We start from the raw sequence: 22,352 nt of genomic DNA on the forward strand, positions 1-22,352 counted from the left end.
TTCCATTTTGGCTAGAATTACTAAAAGAGTAGGTTAGGGGAATGCTGTGAATATATTTACCTAGACTTTAGCTAAACTAAATTTTCTCATAATATTGTTATGGAGAAGATGGCAAAATATGGGGTAGATGATAAGATGTTTAGATGGATTCAGAACTAGGTGGATAGATGGTTGGACTTTCTCCCTTCCCTTCCTCCTTCCCTTATTTCCTCCTTTCCTTTCTCTCTTCCTTCCTTCTTTCTTTCCTCCCTTCCTTCCTTCCCTCCTTCTTTCTTTCTTGGGAAATACTGTTTTGATGCTCTTTGTTTATATTATTATCATTTTCCAATGAGTCCTTTCTCACCTTCCATCAATAAGACCCTCTCTTATAACAAAGAAATACAGTTAAGCAAAACAAATGAGCACATTGGCTGTGTCTGACAATGTATACCTCATTTCTCACCTGTGGTTCACCACTTCAGTCACTGTGTTGGCTAGAGTTACAATGGCTTTCAGAGTTATATTGCTATTTACTATTGTGTTCATCATATAATTTATTTTCCTAGTTCTGCTTATTTCTCTCTGAAATTCATTTAACCATTCTGAGGAATTGGTGGGCACCCAGTTTCCTTCCTTCTTCTTTGCTACTACGAAAAGAGCTGAATATACATATTGAGAGTCCCTTGGACAGCAAGGAGATCAAATCAGTCAATACTTTAAGAAATTAATTTATACTGTTCATTGGGAGGATAAATACTGAAGCTGAAGTTTGGGTATTTTGGCCACCTAATGAGAAGATAGGACCCACTGGAAAAGACCCCGATGTTGGGAAAAGACTGATGGCCAAAGGAGAAGGGGATGGCAGTGGGTGAGATGGATAGATAGTGTCATGGAAGCAATGAACATGAGCTTGGACAGACTTTAGGAGATAGTGGAGAAAAGAAGGGCCTGGTGTGCTATGGTCCATGGGATCATGAAGAGTCAGACACGACTGAACGAATGAACAACAATGTATTTATATTTATGTGTGTGTGCATATATACACATGTACATATATATTTATGTGTATATATATATATGTATGTGCATAAATTTTGTAAATGGGACCTTTCCCTGTCTAAACATGCTTTCTGAAAAGGATTTCCTATTAGCTTTGGTTCTCAAGATTTTGATTCCTTTATTTCCTATAATTTCCCTCATTCCCAAGACCCAAATCCTTTCAACACAGTAGCATTAATATGTATAATACCTCACTAGTTATACCTCATCAATACATGTTATATCTCACTGGATATACCAGCAGTGTGTCCAACTTCAAATGTGTATGTATGTATGTATGTGTGTGTGTGTGCGTGTGTGTGCGTGTGTGTGTGTGGTCCCTGGTCTCCCTTTGACCCTTTCTTTGACCTACTTCTGAAAGAAGTCAATACTTAACCCTTATTTATCTGTTTTAAGAATTTTTAATTATTGGAAATGTGGAACACCAGTGTTAGTTTCTGGTTCTTGGTCTACAGTGTCTTCCTAGGGAAACTAGGGATGGAGCAAAAATGTGTCAGGAAAAAAAAATGTGATGTAAATAAAAAAGACAGGAATAAAACATTTAAAGAGAAAGTAGGAATGATAACTATAATCTATGGGAAAAAAATCATTATTAAATGTGCCCCTGAATTCAAAAAGTCTTGCCCACAATTAAGAATTAAGTTCAGTGAATATCGTGGAACAAAATTCTCCCTGTACAACTTCTCACCACACCCCAGAGAGATGGATTGAGGAGGAATCTTATCATTCTAGTTTTTGAGAATAGAGAAGGCAAGCCTTGTAAGTATAGGAGATTTGCTCTGATTCACAGTCAGGCAAATACAGGTACTAGAAACATTACCACTTGATTTGAAATATAGGAAGCTGGGTATGGTGGTGATGGGGCAGTGGGAAGGATGGTACTAGAAAAGGAAGTGATATACTTATGGAACATGTTACTAATCTTTCTTTCTCTTTCTTTCTTCTCTTCTCCCTGCCTCCCCCCCACCCCCCAGGTTCTGCAGGAATTTTGTTTGGAGCCTTTGAGCCTTTCTGAGTGCTGGGGGGTGAGTTATGGGCTGGCTTGCCTTCGGCACCCACCATGAAGCCTGAATCTGCTTCCGCTCTCCTAGGAGCTGTGCTCTGCCTGAGCTCTCCGCTTTGCTTGACCCTCATCCATCTGGTCTCCTGCCACTAGGAGGTAGACCTCCAGGATTGGTCCTTGTCCTGTTTCTACCCTTCACTCTGCTCACCTCACCACTCTCTCGCAAACATTGTTGCTGCCCTTGCCACCCCCACTGCCCCAGCTCCCCAGTGGCATCTGGGGTTTGAGTAGCATAGGGACCCTTCCTGAGGGAAGAGCATTTCCTGAAGGATTCCCCAAACCCACTCTCTATCTTCTCCTGGAATCAAGGCCTCCGGATCTACATGGATAGCTGAGATCTTTTCTTGGAGAGGAACACCTTCCTTTCCTCCAGCCCTTCCTCCATTCTCTCCTGCTCTCCTCTTTCTTTGTGGCCCCTCCCAACTCCTCTTTCTTCCCTTGTTCTCGAAGGATTTATTGGTTACGGCATCTGTCTCTGATACCTGGCTGTTGTCTTTTTATCTCTCTATCTGTATTTCTTTCTGACCTCTTGTGTGCTATCTCTGCCTCTTTCTTCTGTTTGGCATTCTGCTTACTACTAACAGAGAAACACTCAGTTTATTCCCCTGAGGTTCCCCTACTTTCCCTCAGCCTAGTTCACCCACAGCTTTGGGCCTACCCCCAACAGTAGCCATGGGTTTCACCCTTCACTCGATCTACTTCACTCTGAAGTTCAGTGTTCTGCTTGGCTCTCTGCTGGGCCTTTGCTTGGGCCTGGAGTTCATGGGCCTTCCAAACCAATGGGCCCGCTACCTCCGCTGGGATGCCAGTACTCGAAGTGACCTGAGCTTCCAATTCAAGACCAATGTCTCAGCCGGGCTGCTTCTCTACTTGGACGACGGTGGTGTCTGTGACTTCCTCTGTCTCTCCCTGGTGGATGGTCGTGTCCAGCTCCGTTTCAGCGTGGACTGTGCCGAGACGGCTGTGCTGTCAGACAAGCAGGTCAATGATAGCAGCTGGCATTTCCTGATGGTGAGCCGAGACCGAATGAGGACAGTGCTTGTACTGGACGGGGAGGCCAGGCCTGGGGAAGTCCAGCCTCAGCGGCCCCACATGGACGTGGTCAGTGACTTGTTTGTTGGAGGGGTCCCAGCTGATATAAGACCCTCTGCCCTGACCCTGGATGGGGTGCAGGCCATGCCTGCCTTCAAGGGATTTATCTTGGATCTTAAATATGGCAACTCAGAACCTCGTCTTCTGGGGACCCAGGGGGTCCAGCTGGAGGCTGAGGGTCCTTGTGCTGAAAGCCCATGTGAGAATGGTGGAGTCTGTTTCCTCCTGGATGGCCACCCAACCTGTGACTGCTCCGCCACTGGCTATGGTGGCAAGCTCTGCTCCGAAGGTAAGGCTGCCCCTCCTCCATCTCACCCTCACCTCAATACTCTTCCCTCCTTGCATGCACATAGGCGCCACATATACATATATACATTCTCTATTTTTACCACAGAACTACCAATTTGGTTTCAGAAACCAAGGGGCTCCAGTTGGTATAGATAGAGGGAAGGAAATGGACCTATTCTATAACTTCTACTTCCTTGTGGCATAGGCTGAAAAGGCTATATCCTTATCTTATATCCTTGTGAGGGTTTGAAACTTCTCACCTTCCTGGGCAGTTGCCTCTGTGGCATCCACAGGACTGACTAGAATGAATAAAGTTTGAGTCACTGTCACACAAACTGGGGCTCTCACATAAATCTCACTCCTCAAAAAGCAAACTGGAATGGCCAGTGCCCATTCATGCCTTTTGTTCCCCTAGAGTGAATGCTTGGAGTTCCCAAAGCCTACCAAGGCTTGCCACTGATAAGAAGATAAGAAATGAATTTCAGATCAGGTGCCCCTGTCCCCTTTTGGGTCATAAGTACCTAGAAATGAAAAGAAAACTCTCCACCCCTGCTTCGTTGTCCCTATAGTCCCAGGGGAACTTTGTATTCAGAACATCAAAAACAGGGAGGTGAACTTTGAGGGACGAGGGGGTTTATAAAGCCCCATTGGAGCTCCCATTAATGGGGCTGCTCACTCTCTTTTCAGACTTCCTGGTGGTTGTTAAATGGCTACATGAGACCATTGATATGGTATCTTCCTATTCCCAGCTGTTAACCCACAGATTTTTTTTTCTCCCATGAAATCTACTGTTTATATTTGGGGCTTCATGTCCTCCTTCTTTCTCATGTGAAACAAAAGTAGTATAGGACTGGAGAGGCAATTCGATACTCTATCTAACCAAAGAGCCTAGGAGTGCACAGCAAGCTTTGGAGAGACTTCTGAAATACAGCTGTGGCTCACAGGACAGATGGGTATACACACTCCTATTGTTGACATCTGAAGCACGTGGCTCAGGTTTCATATGCTACTCTTAGATCAGAGACCAAACTCTCAGTTTGTCTTGGAATTAGGTCTGGAGAAGTGGCTTGGATTTTAGTTTGCCAATTTCCCAGCCCCAAAATATAGGACCACAGGGTCTGTGGTGGTGAAGGTTTTATACTTTGTATGGGTTAACTAAGAGCCTTGTTTTGGGGATTGGCTAGAAAGTTCAGTAGTAGAGACTACTTCCTGAAGTTTGTCCTCAAGGGCATGTGGAACGGAAAGGAACAGAAATTAATTTCCCTGGTTTTAATGAACCTCTTCAAATTCCTGGTCCTTATGGCAGTGTCCTGTTTTGCTGCAGTGGGGTGGAGGGATTGTTAATGGGAGGACAGGCGAGAGGGACTGACATTTGTTTTTTACTGTTTTATGCCCAGGATGTCTTCATTCAGGTGTAATCCCCGTGCTTCAGAACTTGGGACTGATTTTTTAAAATGTGCCTGCAGTTGCATAGCAAGCTTTGGTCTGGACCCTTTCTGGACAACTCCACGCTCAAAGCAAGCTGCAATTGACCTGATCTTTTAAAATCTAATTGTGAAATCTGTGTTTAGTTTACAGGTTACTTTCACACTGGAACGTCTATAAGTAAGAGGCCTTGTTTTGGGGCTTGTTTTGGGTTCATTGAATGAGAGCTACCACAGTTTTCCTTTTCCTCCTTTCTCTGCTGGGTTTTACAGTATAGTTCTCTTTACAGGGGTGGACTATAACTGGTAGTGATAGATACATTTTCATTTTTCACTTCTAGAGGCATCAGAAGAGGGGAATGGAAGAAAGTGGTAGGGGCAGCCCCAGTCTCACTATTCCAGGTTCCAAACCATACAAGGAAACATGATAGTAACAATGTATGGAAACAAGGCTCAGAGTACATTGGAAGCTGTCACTGGCTCCTAAGCCATCTTTGACTGTGGGTGAAATTCTGTTTAAGAGTCTGAAGATGGGTAAAGTTCTGTGTGAAGATGCTGACATGATCACTTATTTTTTCTTTCATCCAGAGGGATCGGTTCCACCCTCAGAACTTGTATTGAAGTACTGAAGTCTGGCATTCTTTCTTTCAAGGGAAAGGGTGTTTGCAAATGTGTAGTTAACTTGCTGATTATCCTTGATTGCATTTTTGTGTTTAAAGGGACTCATTTCCTCTGGGCAGGTTTGGATCAGCACTTTTCAGCTGGATGGAATCTCTACACTGTGTACATGTACAATTTGTCTTTCCCTTTTCTTTGTTTTGTTTGTGCGTGTGCATGCGAGTGCATGTCTGTGCTTTTCCAGTCCTCGATGGAGTTTCTTCAGAGCAGATGGGACATAATCGATTTTTAATAGCTAAATGCAATATGTATATTTTAATAACGAAGTCTTTTGACGAGGTTCAGACCATTACGTGGCTATTGATTGTTACCTGTGTCTGTAGATGTCAAAACCACAACATAACTCATTCATCCTGCTGCTAAACAAACAACGAAACCAAGGGGAAACCACTTTGTAGCAAATTTGGTAGAGAGGAACAGGGGATGATAAAGTCTCAAAGGGAGGAGAGTGGTAAAGCTCACTGGTGACAGTCTGGGGCCTTTTGAGTCTAGTGATTGAGATAATGCTTACTCAATCACACCAGTGCATTGCATGCTATGAGAAAATATTCGTTTCCTCTACACACAGTTAATTTTTAGAGCCTGAGCTGGGGGAAATACCTTACCTGTAAAGAGCTCCTAAATACCCCTATACACACCTGTGGAAAGCTCCTAAATGCACTACACAGACACACATACACACACACAGACACACAGACACAGACACAGAGACACACACACACACACACACACACACACACACACACACACACACGGATAGCAATCACTAAATGCCAAGCAGATCTACATATAAAATTAGGTCAATAGACTCAATTATACCTGTCTATTTCCTAAAGATAATGTAGTAAAGCTAGGAAGGTGGGAGGCATTAATTTTTCATAAATTTCGTATGTCATTATGCTGAGAGGCGTCATGGCCTAATGGATAGAAAGCTGGCTTCAGACTCAAGAAGACTTGGGTTCAAGTCCTATGTTAATCCCTACTGGCTGTGTGACTTGGAGCAAATGACTTAACTTCTCTGTTTTCTAAGCAATTCTCTAAGAGGAGTTTTTAATCAGGCATCTGTGACCTTTTTTTTTTCTTCACATTTTGATAAGTGTTGTTCAATTTAATTGGATCTCAAATTAACTGAGATAATATTTATAAAGTTCTTGGCATATCCTTGGCACATAGTAGGCACTTAATAAATGCTTTTTCCCTTCCCTCTCTACCTTGAATTCTTTTGTAGTCTTACATAATTTATTTTATACATTTAAAACATTACTCTGAGATTTGGGCCTTAGATTTCAGTAGATTGCCAAAGGTGTCCAAAAAAAGGTTTAGAACCCCTTTTCTAAGATCATAAGTTGCAGAGAAGGTGGTTACCTACATTGGTGAAGGGAGTTTCCTTATCTTAGAGTTGCCTTTATTATTGAAAAAAATTGAAATCACAATAAAAAAAATTTGAAATCAGAAGTCCAGTGCTATTTCTATCCTTACCATATTCAAATAGGCAAAGCTCTTCCCTAGGAATTTTGTATTAGACACTGGCTGCCCAAATCTCCTAGTTCCCTGGAGAGGGGTATCTCCTATTTGCTTTTTCCGGGAGCTGTATGGGGCAAGAAAATTCAGGCCATCAGGGAATGAGGTAAACCCCTGCTTCACACCAAGGAGGCTAAATGGGTGGAGAAAGTTATAAGGCTTTTGGCAACTTCAGATTAATGTGGTTCTTGGCATGCTAGAGGTATGCTCTGTGGTCCATTAGCTTCTAGGCAGCCTGGCATTGTTATTAGTGTGATCCATTTGAATATCTTGAAAGGGGGGGATATACCTCCTCCCTGGAGTGACCTCCAAAGTGGTTCTATGCTTCAAAGAGATGTTCTACTGGAAAGAAGATCAGAAGGTGCAGTCTTTTTAAAATCTGGTTAAAATGGTTTTTTTTGTTAAAAATCATGATTAGCTGGTTTTTCAATTAGTATTTTATTTTTCCCAATCACATATAAAAACTATTTTCAGCATCTGTTTTTAAAATTTAGTTCCAAAATCTCTCCCTCCCTCCCCACACCTCTCATTGAGAAGGCAAGCAATTTGATATAGGTTATACATGTGTAGTCATGCAAAACATCGATTAGCTGGTTTTTCTACCAGCCGAGACTCAAAAGACTGATACTCTGGGACCCTGGTAACTGTATGGGGGCAGATCTTTAAATCGAGGATTACTTCCTTAGGTTGGGATGCTGGTCTCACTGTAGCTCCCAGTAGTTCTAAATTTAGACCTGTATAGTTGGAAGGAATGTGGGGGAAGATCAACAGAAGCCTGCTAACTTAATTGCCAGTTCCATAAATCATTACCGCACAAGACAGGAGGAGGCAAGTCTTTGGAAGCCCACCTTTTGAATTTTTATTGCCATGATGAAATAATTTGCTCCTCAACATTGATTTGACTAGCTTGGATAGAAATTTTGCTAGTCTGGTAAAATTCTTGATTTTCCTCAGTCATACAGAGAAGAGGAGTATATGAAAGACAAAATGGTGGATAATCCCCCCAAATCCTTTGGCTCTGTAATGACATTAGAGCTTTGCACACTTCCAGAGAGCCACATATACTCATTTTGCTTCTCTGCTCAGCCGTGACCTCTTCTTAGATCTTTCTTTTGATTGGTGGCCATGTTCTTGGCTAACTGACTGGCTATCCTTTGGGGAAGGGTTTCCAGGTCATTGAAAATAATTGTCAAAGAAGATGATCATCCATTCATGGATAATTGAGAGTCACTGTCACTGCCTTGAAATGGGTTTGATATTTATTGAGTCCTGAGCATCTTTTGTATTGAATGTGCATGTATTTGATTTTTCCAACACATGACAGATGTACTTAGTCCATTACTATGGTATGTATTTAAATACTAGTTTCCACTCATGAAGTTAGTTTCTCATGGGCAAGAGAAGAGGGCAAAGAACATTCTTCATAAGCTTGCTCCACTTTGTTTTTCTTTACATGTATGCCTTGATATGTACCAAGGCATCCCATGTATCAAGTATATCCCTTTCCAAGTACATATTCCATGGTATTTGTGTGCATAAACTTTTATGAATATTGATGAATATACATTCTTAACAACTTTTACTACTATTTAAGAAGGAGAAGAAAGCATCTCCTTGGATTATTCATCCCTTTTCTTCAGTGTTACTGAATTAAGAACTACAACCAGGATGCAGTTTTGACATCTTTTGGGATCAGACTCAAGAGAGAAAAATGAATAAAAGCTGTCAGAATAGCTCAGAAGTGGGTGAAGCATTTATTGAGTGCCTTGCACATTTTTTGGGTCATTGTTTAGACCTTTGAGTTGATCATCGTAGGGAAATTTCATTGTGGAAACTCCCTTCATCAGTGGCAGATTGACACCTTCTCTATAATGAATAATTTTTAAATTGCCTGGAGGCATTAAGAGATTACATGACTTGTTCAGGGTCATATAGCCATAATGTGTCAGAGGCCAGAGGAGGGGATACCTAATAAATGTTTCTTCAATTGAGATTATCTGCTTCCCTTTGAACTCAGTCAGCAAGCATTTATTAAGCATTTGCTATGTGCCAGGCCCTGTGCTGAGCACTAGAAATGAGGAAAAAGGCAAAAAAAAAGGGTGTGTGTGTGTGTGTGTGTGTGTGTGTCCCTTCATGAGCTTGTATTCTAAGGGGGCTGGGAGGAAGACACCATGAAAACAACTACTGTATATACATACAAGATATTTACAGAGGGGATGGAAGGTAATGTCAGAAAGGAGAAACTACCAATGGGGGGGATAGGAGGTAGGGGTCAAACAGACCAGGAAAGGCCTCCTGCAGAAGGTAGAATTTGAGTTTAGTCTGAAGAAGTCAAAGGCAGAATGTAAAATACATGGACTTCAGTTCAAGGGCTGCTCCCAACTAGCTGTTTATCCTTGGGCGAGTGACTTTGCTTCTCCAGAACTCAGTTTCTTCATCTGTCCAACTAGGTGATCTCAGAAGTTCCTTCCAGCTGTGGTATTCATAGATTCTAAGAAATTGCTTCCCTTGGTTGCTCCAGTCCCTTGAACAGCCTGGATCCTGTTGATTCAAAATAGGTGTCTCTCTGGGAGTAGGATCTGCTTGTCACCAACGATCTGTCTCCATTTCATAATCGGGGAGCCTCTAGAAAAGCTGGGAGCATGTCAGGGAGGTGGTTAGAATAGTGCTATTAGACATATAGGGTTGATGGGGCATAGGGTCACAGTCCTTTAGAAGATCAGAGCTGACATAGCCAGGATTAGGTTTGTAGATTTAGAGTTGGAGGAAATCTTTGGGGTTCTCTGATTTATTCCCCTCATTTTACACATGAAGAAACTGAGGCCCAGAGAGCTGAAGTGAATATTCTAATAAATTTCTATAGAGGTCAGTCCCTAAGAATAGAGGTGGAATAAGTGGTGTTGCGGGGTGGGGGTGGCATTCAGATGCCCAAGGTCACCCAGGGACTGAGGGAGAGAGACAAGATTTTAACCCAGATACAAACCCACACACTGCTCCCCTCCTTCTAAACCAACATTGCTTCTACTTTACCAGATTGCTTCCCTTCCCCTATGCCTCCTATCATGATTCCATTGAGGCCCAATGAACAGAGTGCTGGACCTGTAGTCAGGAAGACTTGAATTCTAATCCTGCTTCAGAGACCGACTAGTTATGACCTTGGGCAAGTCATTTAACCCTCTGCCTGCCTCAGTTTCCTCATCTGTAAAATCGGGATAATAATAGCACTTCCCTCCCAGGGTTGTTGTGAGCCTCACAAACCTTAAAGCTCTCTACAAATACCAGTCATTATTATCATTCCTACTGTCTAACCTGGTAATTCAGAATCCTCTGCCTGTCCTATAATATATATTACACACTGTAAAGTGAGCTTGATTTTTTTTTTGGTGATGGAGAGAAGTTGGAAACACCCCTTCAGATAAATGGAGAACCTATGGGCCTTTCATAAAACCAGTACTCGGCCTGAATGGTCTTAACACAGACCTCAATTACTCTTACATGTTTTTCATGCTAAGTTCCAGCTGCCTATTAGTAGCAAGACTATAACGATTGGCCCAGTCAAATCAAAACCCCTGGTGCATTTGTGTATTCCCACATAGCCCCCTCTCCCCTCTCCCCCTCATGCACACTTAGGCTTCTAATTGCAGCTGGCATTGTTCCTAATTTGTATGAATACTGAGTGGGCCCTGGCCAGGCTATGGGGGTAGAGAGATGGAGATGAAGACGAGGCTGGGGAAGGGGAGTGTTTAAAGAATCAGAAGTTAATAGAGATGCCCCCTCCCCTCCCCTTGGCTCTCCTTTTGGGCAACTGCTGGGAGGGCAGCATGGAGACAGAAGCCTCAAAAGAACCCACTGGCACTAAGGCTGTACCCCATACCTGCTTCCCAACCAGCAAGCCTAGCCTCAGGTTTGCCTGGCCCCAAATTCTCCACTAAAGCCAGCCAGCAGGGGCTGCATCTAAACGGAGACTGAATAGGGGTCTGATTGCTCCTTTTCCTTCTGTCTCCACTTTGATTACCAAATGAGATTTCCTGGGTATGCTGTATGCTAAATGACAGAGCAGCAGCCTGCCTCTCTCTCTAATTATCACACTTTTAACTGTGGAGGGAACAGCAATTTTTTTTAATTCCCCCACCATCATGTCTCTGCCTCTTTTAAAGAGAGGAAACCCTCCCTCATTCTTTCTCCAGTAGAGCAGCAGCCGCCCTTCCCTATTCTGAAAACACTGAAGCCAGCTGTTTGGCTTTGTCCCTAAAAACTTGGAGGAGGGGGCTGGGCTGGGGTGGGGTAAGGGTTCAGTGGCAGGAGGAAAGTGGGGGAGGGAAACTAATACTAAGATTTTGTGGGCATTTTGCCAAGAGCCTTGAAGTGGCACCTGACATTGGCAAATAAATTTACTTTTGTGTTTATCATCAGATGGCCTCAGGAAGTTAATGAATTCTAAGTTTTGTATAAGTCCTTAGGAAGCACCCTTAGAATGGATTGTATGTGACTCTAGCTAGGTGGATAGCTGTGTGCCTCTCCCTTCATGGAGTAGATGGGGCCAGTGAGAAGCTGAAGATGTAAACTGTTGGCTGGGGAGGGATTTTTGACCTGTACCTCTTTTTATCCAAGTCTCCTCCACTCCACTCTATACAAGTGTTAGACATTTATAAAGGGGAGTATGAGGGAGAGGTTAGGAGGGGGTCATATGGGGATACCTAAATGCACCAGGGATTTGGTTTGCCTGGGCCAGTCTTTATAGTATTGCTCATGTCTAACAGGCACCTGGAACTTAACATGAAGAACATGTAAGAGTTATTGAAGTCTCTGTTAACGCCATTCAGGCCAAGTCCTGATTTTATGAAAAGCTTATAGATTCTCCACTTGCTATCATTCATGATTTTTGTACAGTGCCATCACTTTTCAGAGAATTCTTGTAAACACGCTTTATATTTGATCTTCACAATAATTCTGCAAGATAGATTGGGAAGGCACTATTATTCCGATCTTATAGTTAAGGAAACTATGTACTAGGAATCCCTGTTTTGGTAATGGGATGTGAGGACAAATATAGATACTGCTTCTCACCTGGGTGAAGATTCCAGACATTTTGACTGGAGTCTCTGGGACCCTACCTCTGGGACTCATTTCCAAGGCTTCAATGCATTTCAATGTCCTTTGGGTTTCCTTACCACAGATGACTTACATACTCTGAAATGGATTATCAATCCTTAACCTAATGAATACAAATTCCATTTCTATCACTATATGGGTGAAAAGCAAAGTTTTCAATTCTTTTAGGATTAGTGATTAAGTACACCTTTCCCAAAACCTTGACTTGTCTGAACGCTGCAGTGGATGTTACCAAAAGCTAGGTCTGGAATGAAAATAAAATCTGCCTCTATCCCCCAAGTGTTGCTGGAAGCTAGTATCTGTATCAAGTCTGTGGGTGCCACAACAATCAGAACTTAGGGGAAGGATTTGGAACCCGGCTACACCTAATGAAAGATTGCTGAACTAAGTAGCTTCGCACCTTCATCAAGCTTTTGGCATTCCAGATCCCTGACATTTCCCAGCTCCGCACCCAGAGATGGTGGTAATGGATGTGGTTCCTGAATGAATTTGTGGTTCTCCCTCTTGTTTCTAAGCTCTTTTGACCAATAATATAACCAATCTTTCCCTCTCTCTCTCTTTCTCTCTCCCTCTCTTTCTCTGTCAATGTGAACAAAACTTGTTGCTGTCCCGTGATAGCAAAGTTGACTTTGGATGGATGTGTGTTCCTTCTCCCTCACCTAGTGAACCTTCATCACAGACAAATTTAAAATCGCTAGGGTTGAAAGGGAAGAAAGAATCGTGCATAGTCGAGACAGATCACTGTTTGAGGGAGGGGGATAATGGCAGGAGGGAAGTGGACGAAGCAAGTGGGTGGGTAGGGAGGCCGTGAGATGAAGGAACGAGATGTGAAATCTTTGTTACAGATTGACAGAAGGTGACAGGGAGGCCCCCTATCCCCTAAGACTTTATACTGAAGTTGCTTGCCATGGATCACTGTGGGATTGCTCTCCAGGTAACGCTCACGGAAAAGGAAAAAGGCACAGGATGGTCCGGCCTGTTTGTTCCCATGATATATTTTAGAAATGGCCTTGCTAGTAGGCCGTCATTACTACTGTTGTTTTCCAGAAATGGATGTCTTTGGGTGACCTATTTAAAAGCAATATGGGGCCCCTTTTAAATGTGTCACCATATATATCTATTCTCGACCCTTGTTTCCTCAGTCTGCAATGGTTCTAAATAATGTATTTTCCAAAGATTTTTAGGAGGCAGCACCACCAGCAGCTTTTAAAAATAAACTGACCTTGTACTCATCAAGTAAAGCAGCAGTCTGTCTCTGTGATACAACTTACTCTGTTTTCAGGTCCAGAAATTGTGGGTGCTGTGAGTTCTTCGGTGAAAGGTACCGTTTGGTAATTGGAGCAATCTGAAGTGGGTGGAGGTGAAGGAGAGGTTGATTTGAAAGCCTGGAACAAGAACTGCATGAGTTTGATGGGTTCCTGGCTGCCAATTACCTAACTGTGAAATGTCCCATTCTCCCCTTCCCATCGGTTAGCACAGTGTGTTGCACATAGTAGGAGCTTAATAAACATTTGTTGAATTAATGAGTGACTATCATTCCTGTTTCTTCCAGGAGTCCTTTCCCCCTCCCCTCTGGTGTCTCCTCATCTGAGTTTTGTAACACTGCCCTCTCCTCCTCCTCCTACTTCTGGCCCCTTAATGTTTGCAAAATGCTTCACAGCATTTTATTTGATCCTCACAACTACCTCGGGATGTAGGTGCTATTTTTATCCCTATTTCACACACAAGGAAACTGAGGCAGGCAGAAGTTAAATGACTCGCCTAGTAAGTATCTAGAGAAGGATTTGAACTCAGGTCTCCTTAAATTTCAAGTTTTCTCTACTGTGCTAGCATTTAAATATCATTTCTATTCAGATGACTCCTATTTGAATTTGGAGCAGGTAAGTTGCGGTGGAAAGAACTGAACTTGGAGTCATGGGATTTGAGTTTGAATGCTGGTTCTGCTATTTACTATGTTTGCAGTAAATAGAAAATCATTTAACTTTTCTGGACTCAGTTTACTCATCTATAAAAAGTGGACTCTAAGGTCCCTCTCCTGGGATCAGGAAGACTCATCTTCCTGAGTTCAAATCCAGCCTTAGACACTTATTGGCTTTGTGACCCTGGGTAAGTCACTTAACTTTGTTTGCCTCAGTTTAATCTATAAAATGATCTGGAGAAGCGAATGGCAAACCACTCCAGTATCTTTGCCAAGAAGACTGCAAATGGGGTCATGGAGAATAAGACACAACTGAAAGATGACTGAACAATGCCAAGATCCCTCTCCTAATTCTATGGTCATAGATCATAGGAATTGAATGACCATCTTTCTAAAGGACATCTTGAAATGGATGCCTCATATGTATCTCAACTTCATTATGACCAAATCAGAAATTATTTTCTTCCTAACTTCCTTTTCTCAGTGGTCAAATTTTCTTGATTCCCTCTATAATACTGTGTGCATTGGTCCCCTTCTTCCCACTCAAATGACTGCAATCTGAGTTTAAACTTGAGCCCTCATCACTTCTCAATGGGCTATGTCAATAGCCTCCTAATTAGTTCCACTTACTCCAGTCTCTTCCTCCTCCAATCTGTCCTCCATACAATTGCCCGAAATGATAATGCTAAGCATGTCTGACCATAGCACTCTCCTGCTCAAAAGGCTCTTCCAGATCTCTTTGTGTTTAGCATTAAATCTGAACTCTTCTGAAGTTTTGGTGCTTCAAAGTCCTTCCCAGTCTGACTTCAATCTCCCTTTCCAGGCTTACAACCTATTACTCCACTAAATGCACTCTAGGTTCTAGCCAATTGGGCCTATTCGCTGCTCTGCTTACACAAGACTCCATTTCCCATCTTCAGGCTTTTGTACAAACTGTACCCGTATGTTTGAAATGCCTTCTACCTACTCCTTTTTAAAAGCTTGGTTATTTTAAAGTACAGTGGAAGTGTCACATCTTATACAAAGTGTCTCCTAGTTCCCCCTAGCAACTAGGAGCCCCCTGAAATGATTGTGTTTATCTTGTATATACTTTTCATTTAGGGCAGCTTGGTGGTACAGTAGATAGAGTGTCAGAACTGGAAACAGGAAGACTCATCTTCCAGAGTCTGGCCTCAGATATTTCCTAGCTTTGTGACCCTGGACAAATGACTTAACCCTGTTTGCCTCAGTTTCCTCATCTGGAAAATGAGCTGGAGAAGGAAAAGGCGAACCACTCCAGGATCTTTGCCAAGAAAATTCCAAATGGAGTCATGAAGAGTTGGAAACGACTGAACAGCAAAATCTTTGCATTTATGTATGTGTTGTCCCTCCCCTAATAAAAACTTCTTTAGGGAAGGAACGGTTTTCATTTTTGTTTCCCTATTTCTTCCAGCACAGTGCTTGGCACATTTTAAGTTCTTAAAATGAAGGCTTATTGATTGATCGACTGATTAAAAATTATTTGAGAGGAGTCTCCCAAATTGTTCAGTAGAGCTAGTTACCTCTTTCCCTGCTGGCTATACCCATGATCCCTCCCCCCACCCCACAGTGTGAATTTCATTCTGGAGTCTGCCGCTGGTTTCCTATGGGGCTAGTTTCTTAGTTTCCTGAGGGGGTTATCCTGTGATATTGGAAAAGCTCCTTAGGGACTTGCAGGAGTCTCTAGTCCGTGAATGCTAAGGAAGGAAAGGGAGATGGGTAGTGCGTTTCATAGATCAGTGGTATTTTCGGTGAAATTCAATAACGTCTCCTTTAGATACGTGTTGCCTTCAAACCTTGGAGAATAGAAAAGCATGGAGAGAGAATATGTACAGTTTATTTACTTAATAAATTGCTTTTTTAGGGAGAAAAGTATAAGTCTTGCAAGGAGGTCAAAAAATAAAGATGAAGTCACTTGACTCTGACCCAGGTGGAGGAAGGCATACAGAGAGGTTAGAAAGTTGGAGGATACTCATTACTTTTTTCTTATTCTTTTGGGCTCCCTTCTTTTTCAGAAAGAGCCATGTTGCTCCGTGACTAATCATAGGATGTTTGGATTGAGAGGGGAGGAAGAGTCAATATTGAAGTCATTGAGACCCTTGGGGGAAATGCCTGGAGGACCAATAGTCTTTGGTTAGTTCTGTGTTAGTGTCCTTTTTGGGGTCACAGATTTAGGAAGGGGCTCTAGAAATTATCTACTTCACCTTCTCCTAAGGAAACTGAGGCTCAGAGAGTTTAAGTCATTCGCACACAACTCTTAGAGCGGCAGTGCCAGGGTTTGGACCCAGATGATCTGACTCCAGATCTACCTACCCCAATGCTTCCTCCTCAGCTTGTGGTCCTTTGCCCTACTAGAAGAGGGGAGGGGGGAAAGAAGAGAATAAACATATACGTGATGTGGCAGGCACTGTGCTAAGTGCTTTAAAAAAAAAAAAACAAATACTGTCTCATTTGATCCTCACAACAACACTAGGAGAGAAATGTTACTAATACCCACTGTATAGTGGAAGAAACTGAGGCAAACAGGGGTTAGGTGGCTTGCCCAGAGTCACACAACTAAGAAGCATCTCAGTATTTTAAAGGTTTGCAAAGCCCTGTGTAAATATGATCCCACTTTATCCATACAGGCAGGTGCTATTATTACCCCCTTTTCATAGATGAGGAAACTGAGGCAAACAAAGGTTAAGTGACTTGCCCAGGGTCATACAGCTAGGACGGGTCTGAGGTTAGGTTTGAACTCAGGTCATCCTGATCCCAGCTCCAAGTCTCATCTGCTGTACCACCCGATTAGGGAGGAATCAGGTGAAGGCCAGAAGTCATTCTGCCATGGTGGCTTTTTCGGGGGGGGCGGGGAGGGGAGGGTCAGTTTTGTGGCTCAGTGGTGGTTCCTAAGTGGATGAAGCTATCTATGGTACCATATTTATATACTTCTTTAGTCATTTTCCCAAGGCTGCCGGAAACAAAGTGAACTTTTCCCACAGCTCATTCTTTATAATTTCACTTTCATTTTAGCCCCAGCATTGAAATTTGTAAATGGTCACTAGCTTCCAAGCTGTGGTCTCAATGACAGGCATTACCTTGCCCAACTGTAAGCAGAAATTTTTTTTTTTTTGCTGGGGGAGGGGAAGGGATGGAACTTAACACCACAAACAATAATGCACAAATTGTTGCTAAGGCAGAGAGAGCAGCTGCATTCTGCATTTCAGTTGCTGCGGGAACCTCAGCGTTTGCATTTCCTGACTCTTGAGTTTTCAATGTTGCCTTAATGGAGATTGTTGGCTATTTTGTATGTGTAGAATATATAACTAGTGGCTACATTTTAATGTGTCTCTTGGCTCCTATCAGCTTTCACAGTCTTAATGCATGTTCTACTTGCTCAGTTGGGTTTCACGATTCATGTTCCCGGAGTGTGTGTGAGGAGACATTCTTCAGGAACCATAAGATACAAAACCCAAGGGAGTATTCTTTTTCTGGGTCCTTAATTAAGGCATGTATATAAACAGGGAATGGGTTTATATAATCGTAATAGCTTGATTTATACATCAATTTAAGGTTTGCAATGCACTTTACATATATTATCTATATACATATATGTATGTGTAAACCACTAAAGGGACATGCGTCATTTCTCTGAAATAAACCCATTAAGGATGTCATTTTTTTCCCTTTAGTTTGAAGGCCACTAAGATATATGAAATTATGTAATTTTAGTTGTATCTGAGCATGCATTCCAGTAGGTGCACAAGTTGGGAACCAGGATCAATCAGTTTGAAGCAGCTGCCTACTAGGTAGAAAGAGTACTTCTTTGGTCAGCTCCTGACTTGGTTGATTGAGTACTGGACCTGGAGCTAGGAAGACTTGAGTTGGAATCCAGTCTCAGGTACTTATTAACTGTGTACCTTTGGGCAAGTCACTTAACCTGTTTGCCTCAGTTTCCTCATCTGCACCATGGGGATGATAATGGCTCCTATCTTCCAGAGTGGTTGTGTGGATCAAATGAGATAATATTTGCGATGGCTCTTTGCAAAACTTAAAGCACTATGTGAATGATGGATGTTACTACTAATGCTGCTACTAGTGAGGCAGCTGGGTGATTCAGTGAGCACCAGAGAGCTGGGCTTGGAGTCAAGAAGACCTGAGTCCAAATTCAGCCTCAGACACTTACTAGCTGTGTGACCCTGGGCAAGTCACCTAACCTCTGTTTGCCTTAATGCACTGGAGAAATAAATGGCAAATCACTCCAATATCTTTGCCAGGAAAACCCCACTGACAGTAATGGAGTGCTATGGTCCATGGGGTCACGAAGAGCGGAGCTCGACTGAACAAAAACTACCACTAGTAGTACCATTAGTACCGCCAGCTCTAGTACTAGTACTGCTACTACCATTAGTACCACTAGCTCTAGTACTAAGTACTACTACTTTCAAATCCCTCGTCCTCTGCATGAATTGAAGATGGCAGAAGCCAAGTTCTCAGCGGAGATTGAAAGACCCAATTAGTTCATGGTGAGTCCCTGGTAAAGAGCAGAGGGGGGTTGATGGGCAGGAGGTCATAGCTGCCTTCAGTTATATAAAGGTCTGTCTATAAAAAGAGGGAGAAAATGAATCCTCTGTTGCTTGGGAAGGCAGAATAAGGATTGATGGAAATATATAAGCAACTAAGTTTCAGTTCACCATCAGGAATAACTTTTAAAAAATAGAGCTGTCCAGTGTTGGAACTAGCTTAGCTACCTTGCAAAGTACCAACCTATCAATGGAAGTATTCAAGTACAGGCTCGGGATGTTGTAAGGATTAAATCACCTTTGAGTTTCCTTCCATCTCTGACTCAGTGATTCTCTTCTTTCATGGCTTGTGAAGCTCAGTTCCTTTTCTAGAGGGAATATTTTCCTTAAGATAGTTGCTTTCATGACCCACAGTCAGCCTCCATTTTTTCTTTTTTTAAATAAAGGATCATAGATTTAGAGCTGGAAGGGGCCTTTGAGGGTGTTGAATCCATCTCCTCATTTTTGCAAATGAAGTTGAGTGACACACTGGTCACGTGACTAGTAAGCCTCTGAAGCTTCCTAACTCCAGGTCTAGTACTTAATCCATGGCACTAACCTGCTTCTCAAATTTGACGCCTTTGCTTCTGGCTTCACTTAGCAATGCTTTACCCTGGAGGAGCCATTATACCGCGTCCCTTTCATATGGAGGTTGATGTTCAGTATATTTGGTAGTTGTGGTTTTAATTCAACTTCTGGCTTTGGATATTGAATATAGCAATATGCAAACCAAGTTCCTTTCCTGTGTTCCTTTTTGACCTTGCTCTGGCAAGATTGTTTTGGAAGTTTCAGCAGCTTAGGCACAGGCAAAACAGGAAAACCTCACTCATTCAGAGATTTTACTTATTCAGAATTTCAGCTGATAAGGAAACTTTCCTCATCATGTAAATTAATTGTGTAAACACATTTGCTAGGTGAGTGTTTAAAATACTTAAGAGAACAAGGCTTATCAAGCATTTTGAAATACTTGAGAAGGGGTCATTTACATACAAGCAATTGTTATGCTAATTAACAGTATCTTATACATTCCTTGAAACTGGTCTCCACCCCCCACCCCTTCCCAAATTTTCCTCTTGGCAACACTGAATGAATAAATGAATTAATTGGAGCTATGGTTGTCTAGCTTGAGTTAAGATATACACTTAAGTAGTACAAATGTGTTGGTTTTTTTTTTAAATTCTAATTTAGATTTTAAAAGATCATTCTGTGCGATCCTCATTCACATAACCAGTTAGTCTCAGTAAGATTTTTACTACAGTATTCATTTATCTGAATTTGGATTTTTTTCAAAAGGGATTGTATAAGGGATACAGAGAAAATGAAGACCTATTACCTGCTTTCTGCAGGTTGCCATACATGTTAGAATGTTATGGATCATGAGGAGTACAAAGTGTCATGGATGTTCAGGGGAGGGAGAAACCCTTTTAAAATGAAAAAAAAAAAAGATCTTTCCAATGGTGATTGGAATTGAAAGCATTGGATTTGGCTTAACAATTTCTGTTGAAAATGGGGTCACCACGTTTGAAATGGATTAACTAAGGTGATCTTGCCCAAACCGTTATTATACAGATCAATCCATAATCATTTATTAAGCACCTACTATGTGCTAGACTATGTCCTAAGTGCTGGGAACCTAATAGCTCTTGGAACGGAATTGTCTTCACCGACTTTAGACTAATTACTATGACCCTGAGGCTCAAGTCTCTAGCCCAGAGCAACTGTTTCCCAGTTAAACTACTGTATGCTGAGGTAAGGTGAGTAGCCTAATGAGAAGGGAGGTGTGTAAGGTTTGATCAGGGGTGGGGGTGGGGGGCAGAGGTAGCAGACTTTGCTTTGCAAATGAGATACACTGTTCAAGTTTGCTCAGGAAGTTAGAGTTTTAAATGGAAGAAAGGCAATAGGATAGTTTCATTTGATTGGGAAAGAGAGGACTAAATACATGTTAGTGATTACTGGTTTGTTAAAGATTCTGCCAGGGACAGAGCATTTGGAATAACGAAAAAACACCCTTAAAGAAATTGGCACTCTGGCCCACCGCTCCCCATTTTCCTCTTTGCTTTGCTGTGGCAAGGGGAGGGGTGTCTGCGCTTTGAGCACCTGCTGCATGGTCACAGTTTTCCAGGAATTTCAGGACACGGGCAGGAATTTTCCCCCAGCTGTGTTGTATGTTTCACATTGCTGTGGAACGCTCTAAAGTTGCTTACCCAGCATAAGTTAGTGAAGGCAGGAAGGGGGAGGAATGGAAGGAACAGTGGGAACTCCTTTCTACATCTTTATCAGGAGAAACTGCTGTCTCAGTGCCCAGCTGGGATATGATAGGAACAAGTCAGTTTGAGGGGAATGACCTCTCTCACCCAGCAGCAGGCCAATGCACCTGGGAGCTCCCATACGTAGACACTTACATTGCATCCCTTTGAATTGTATCTATGTCCCATTTGAAAACATGTGAATAACCTCCAAATAAAGAACTGATATGTGGAAATATGTATCATATGGTTCTATCTATCTATCTATCTATCTATCTATCTATCTATCTGTCTATCTATAGATGTATACATATATACCATCGAAATGTAGCATGGAGAGGTGGAGGCAGAGGCAGAAGCAGAGGCAAAGGCAGCTGCCTCCTTAACTTCGGGTTTACCAGCTAGATTTCTTTCTCAAAAACCATGCCTTAAACCCAGTTTATTCTGGAGCTCATAGATTGGACAATAGGTCCCTGCCCTCCTAGTGAATGTAAATACCAAATAGTAGCTGTTTCTTTTTTGGCCAGGAATTGTGAGGGTCTTCCCCTCCCAGTTTGATTTTTTTTTTTGAATTTTGATTAAAGGGGCCATCCTTTGATCCTTCTTAAAGAGGCCTATTCACTGAATGGGCATTACCTCACTCAAAGTGAGAACCTGAAAAGATCTTAGCCTGAAAGGGCAAGGATCTGGCAATGCATCCTGGGCCATCTCCAGTCATCCTGGTGAATATCTGGCCACTGGACCCAGATGGCTCTGGAGGAGAAAGTGAGGCTGGTGACTTTGCACAGCCCTCCTTCCCTCAAATCAAAGTCACCTGCAAATCATGTCATCATTTCCCTGATGTCATGGTCCTCTTCAAGAACTAAGGACAAACACAACAACAACATATATACATACATACATATACATCATATACATACACACATATATGTAATCTTTATCAAATGTTGGCCTTCTCTAACGTGAGATTGAGAGGGAAGGAGACAATTCAGAATTCAACATGTAACAATAAATAAATACAATTTTAAAAAAAGAAAACACAGGAATATTTAAGAAGTTTTTCTCTCCGCCCCCTCCTGACCCTCCCACACCAATACCCAAATTCACTTTTGCAGCCTATTTCTGTGATTCTGTGGAAGATCATTCAGAACACAAGGCTGGGCTCTCCCATCCTCTCACACCATCCATAGTGTGCTCAAAAATAGTCAAATTTCATTTTGCTGATTCTGAATTTCAGAAGTTTAGGGAGAGCTGGAAACAGCGCAAAGGGGCTCCTCACCCTGAAGTCCAGAGGTTGACACTTGCTGTGATGTCTGCTCTCTCAGGAATGCAAAGTATAGCTCATGCATTGGAAGTCAAATAGAATAAGGATTTTAGAGGTAGGAGAGGTCTCAGACATCGAGTTCTCCCTCC

The 22,352-nt window shown here is 42.3% G+C and overlaps 1 protein-coding gene across 1 annotated transcript in view; it reads left to right on the top strand.

The window, feature by feature from the left end:
* Positions 1-2,773: 2,773 nt before the first annotated feature.
* Positions 2,774-22,352, top strand: part of LOC118829881 (neurexin-3-like) — a 57,210-nt gene continuing 37,631 nt past the window's right edge. Inside the window, exon 1 of the mRNA XM_036736720.1 lies at positions 2,774-3,482. Within this exon, the coding sequence (XP_036592615.1) occupies positions 2,774-3,482 (709 nt within the window). The remainder of the gene's footprint in view (positions 3,483-22,352) is intronic.

This window comes from Trichosurus vulpecula, chromosome 8 (assembly GCF_011100635.1).
Source record: "Trichosurus vulpecula isolate mTriVul1 chromosome 8, mTriVul1.pri, whole genome shotgun sequence".
Taxonomy (NCBI): Eukaryota; Metazoa; Chordata; class Mammalia; order Diprotodontia; family Phalangeridae; genus Trichosurus; species Trichosurus vulpecula.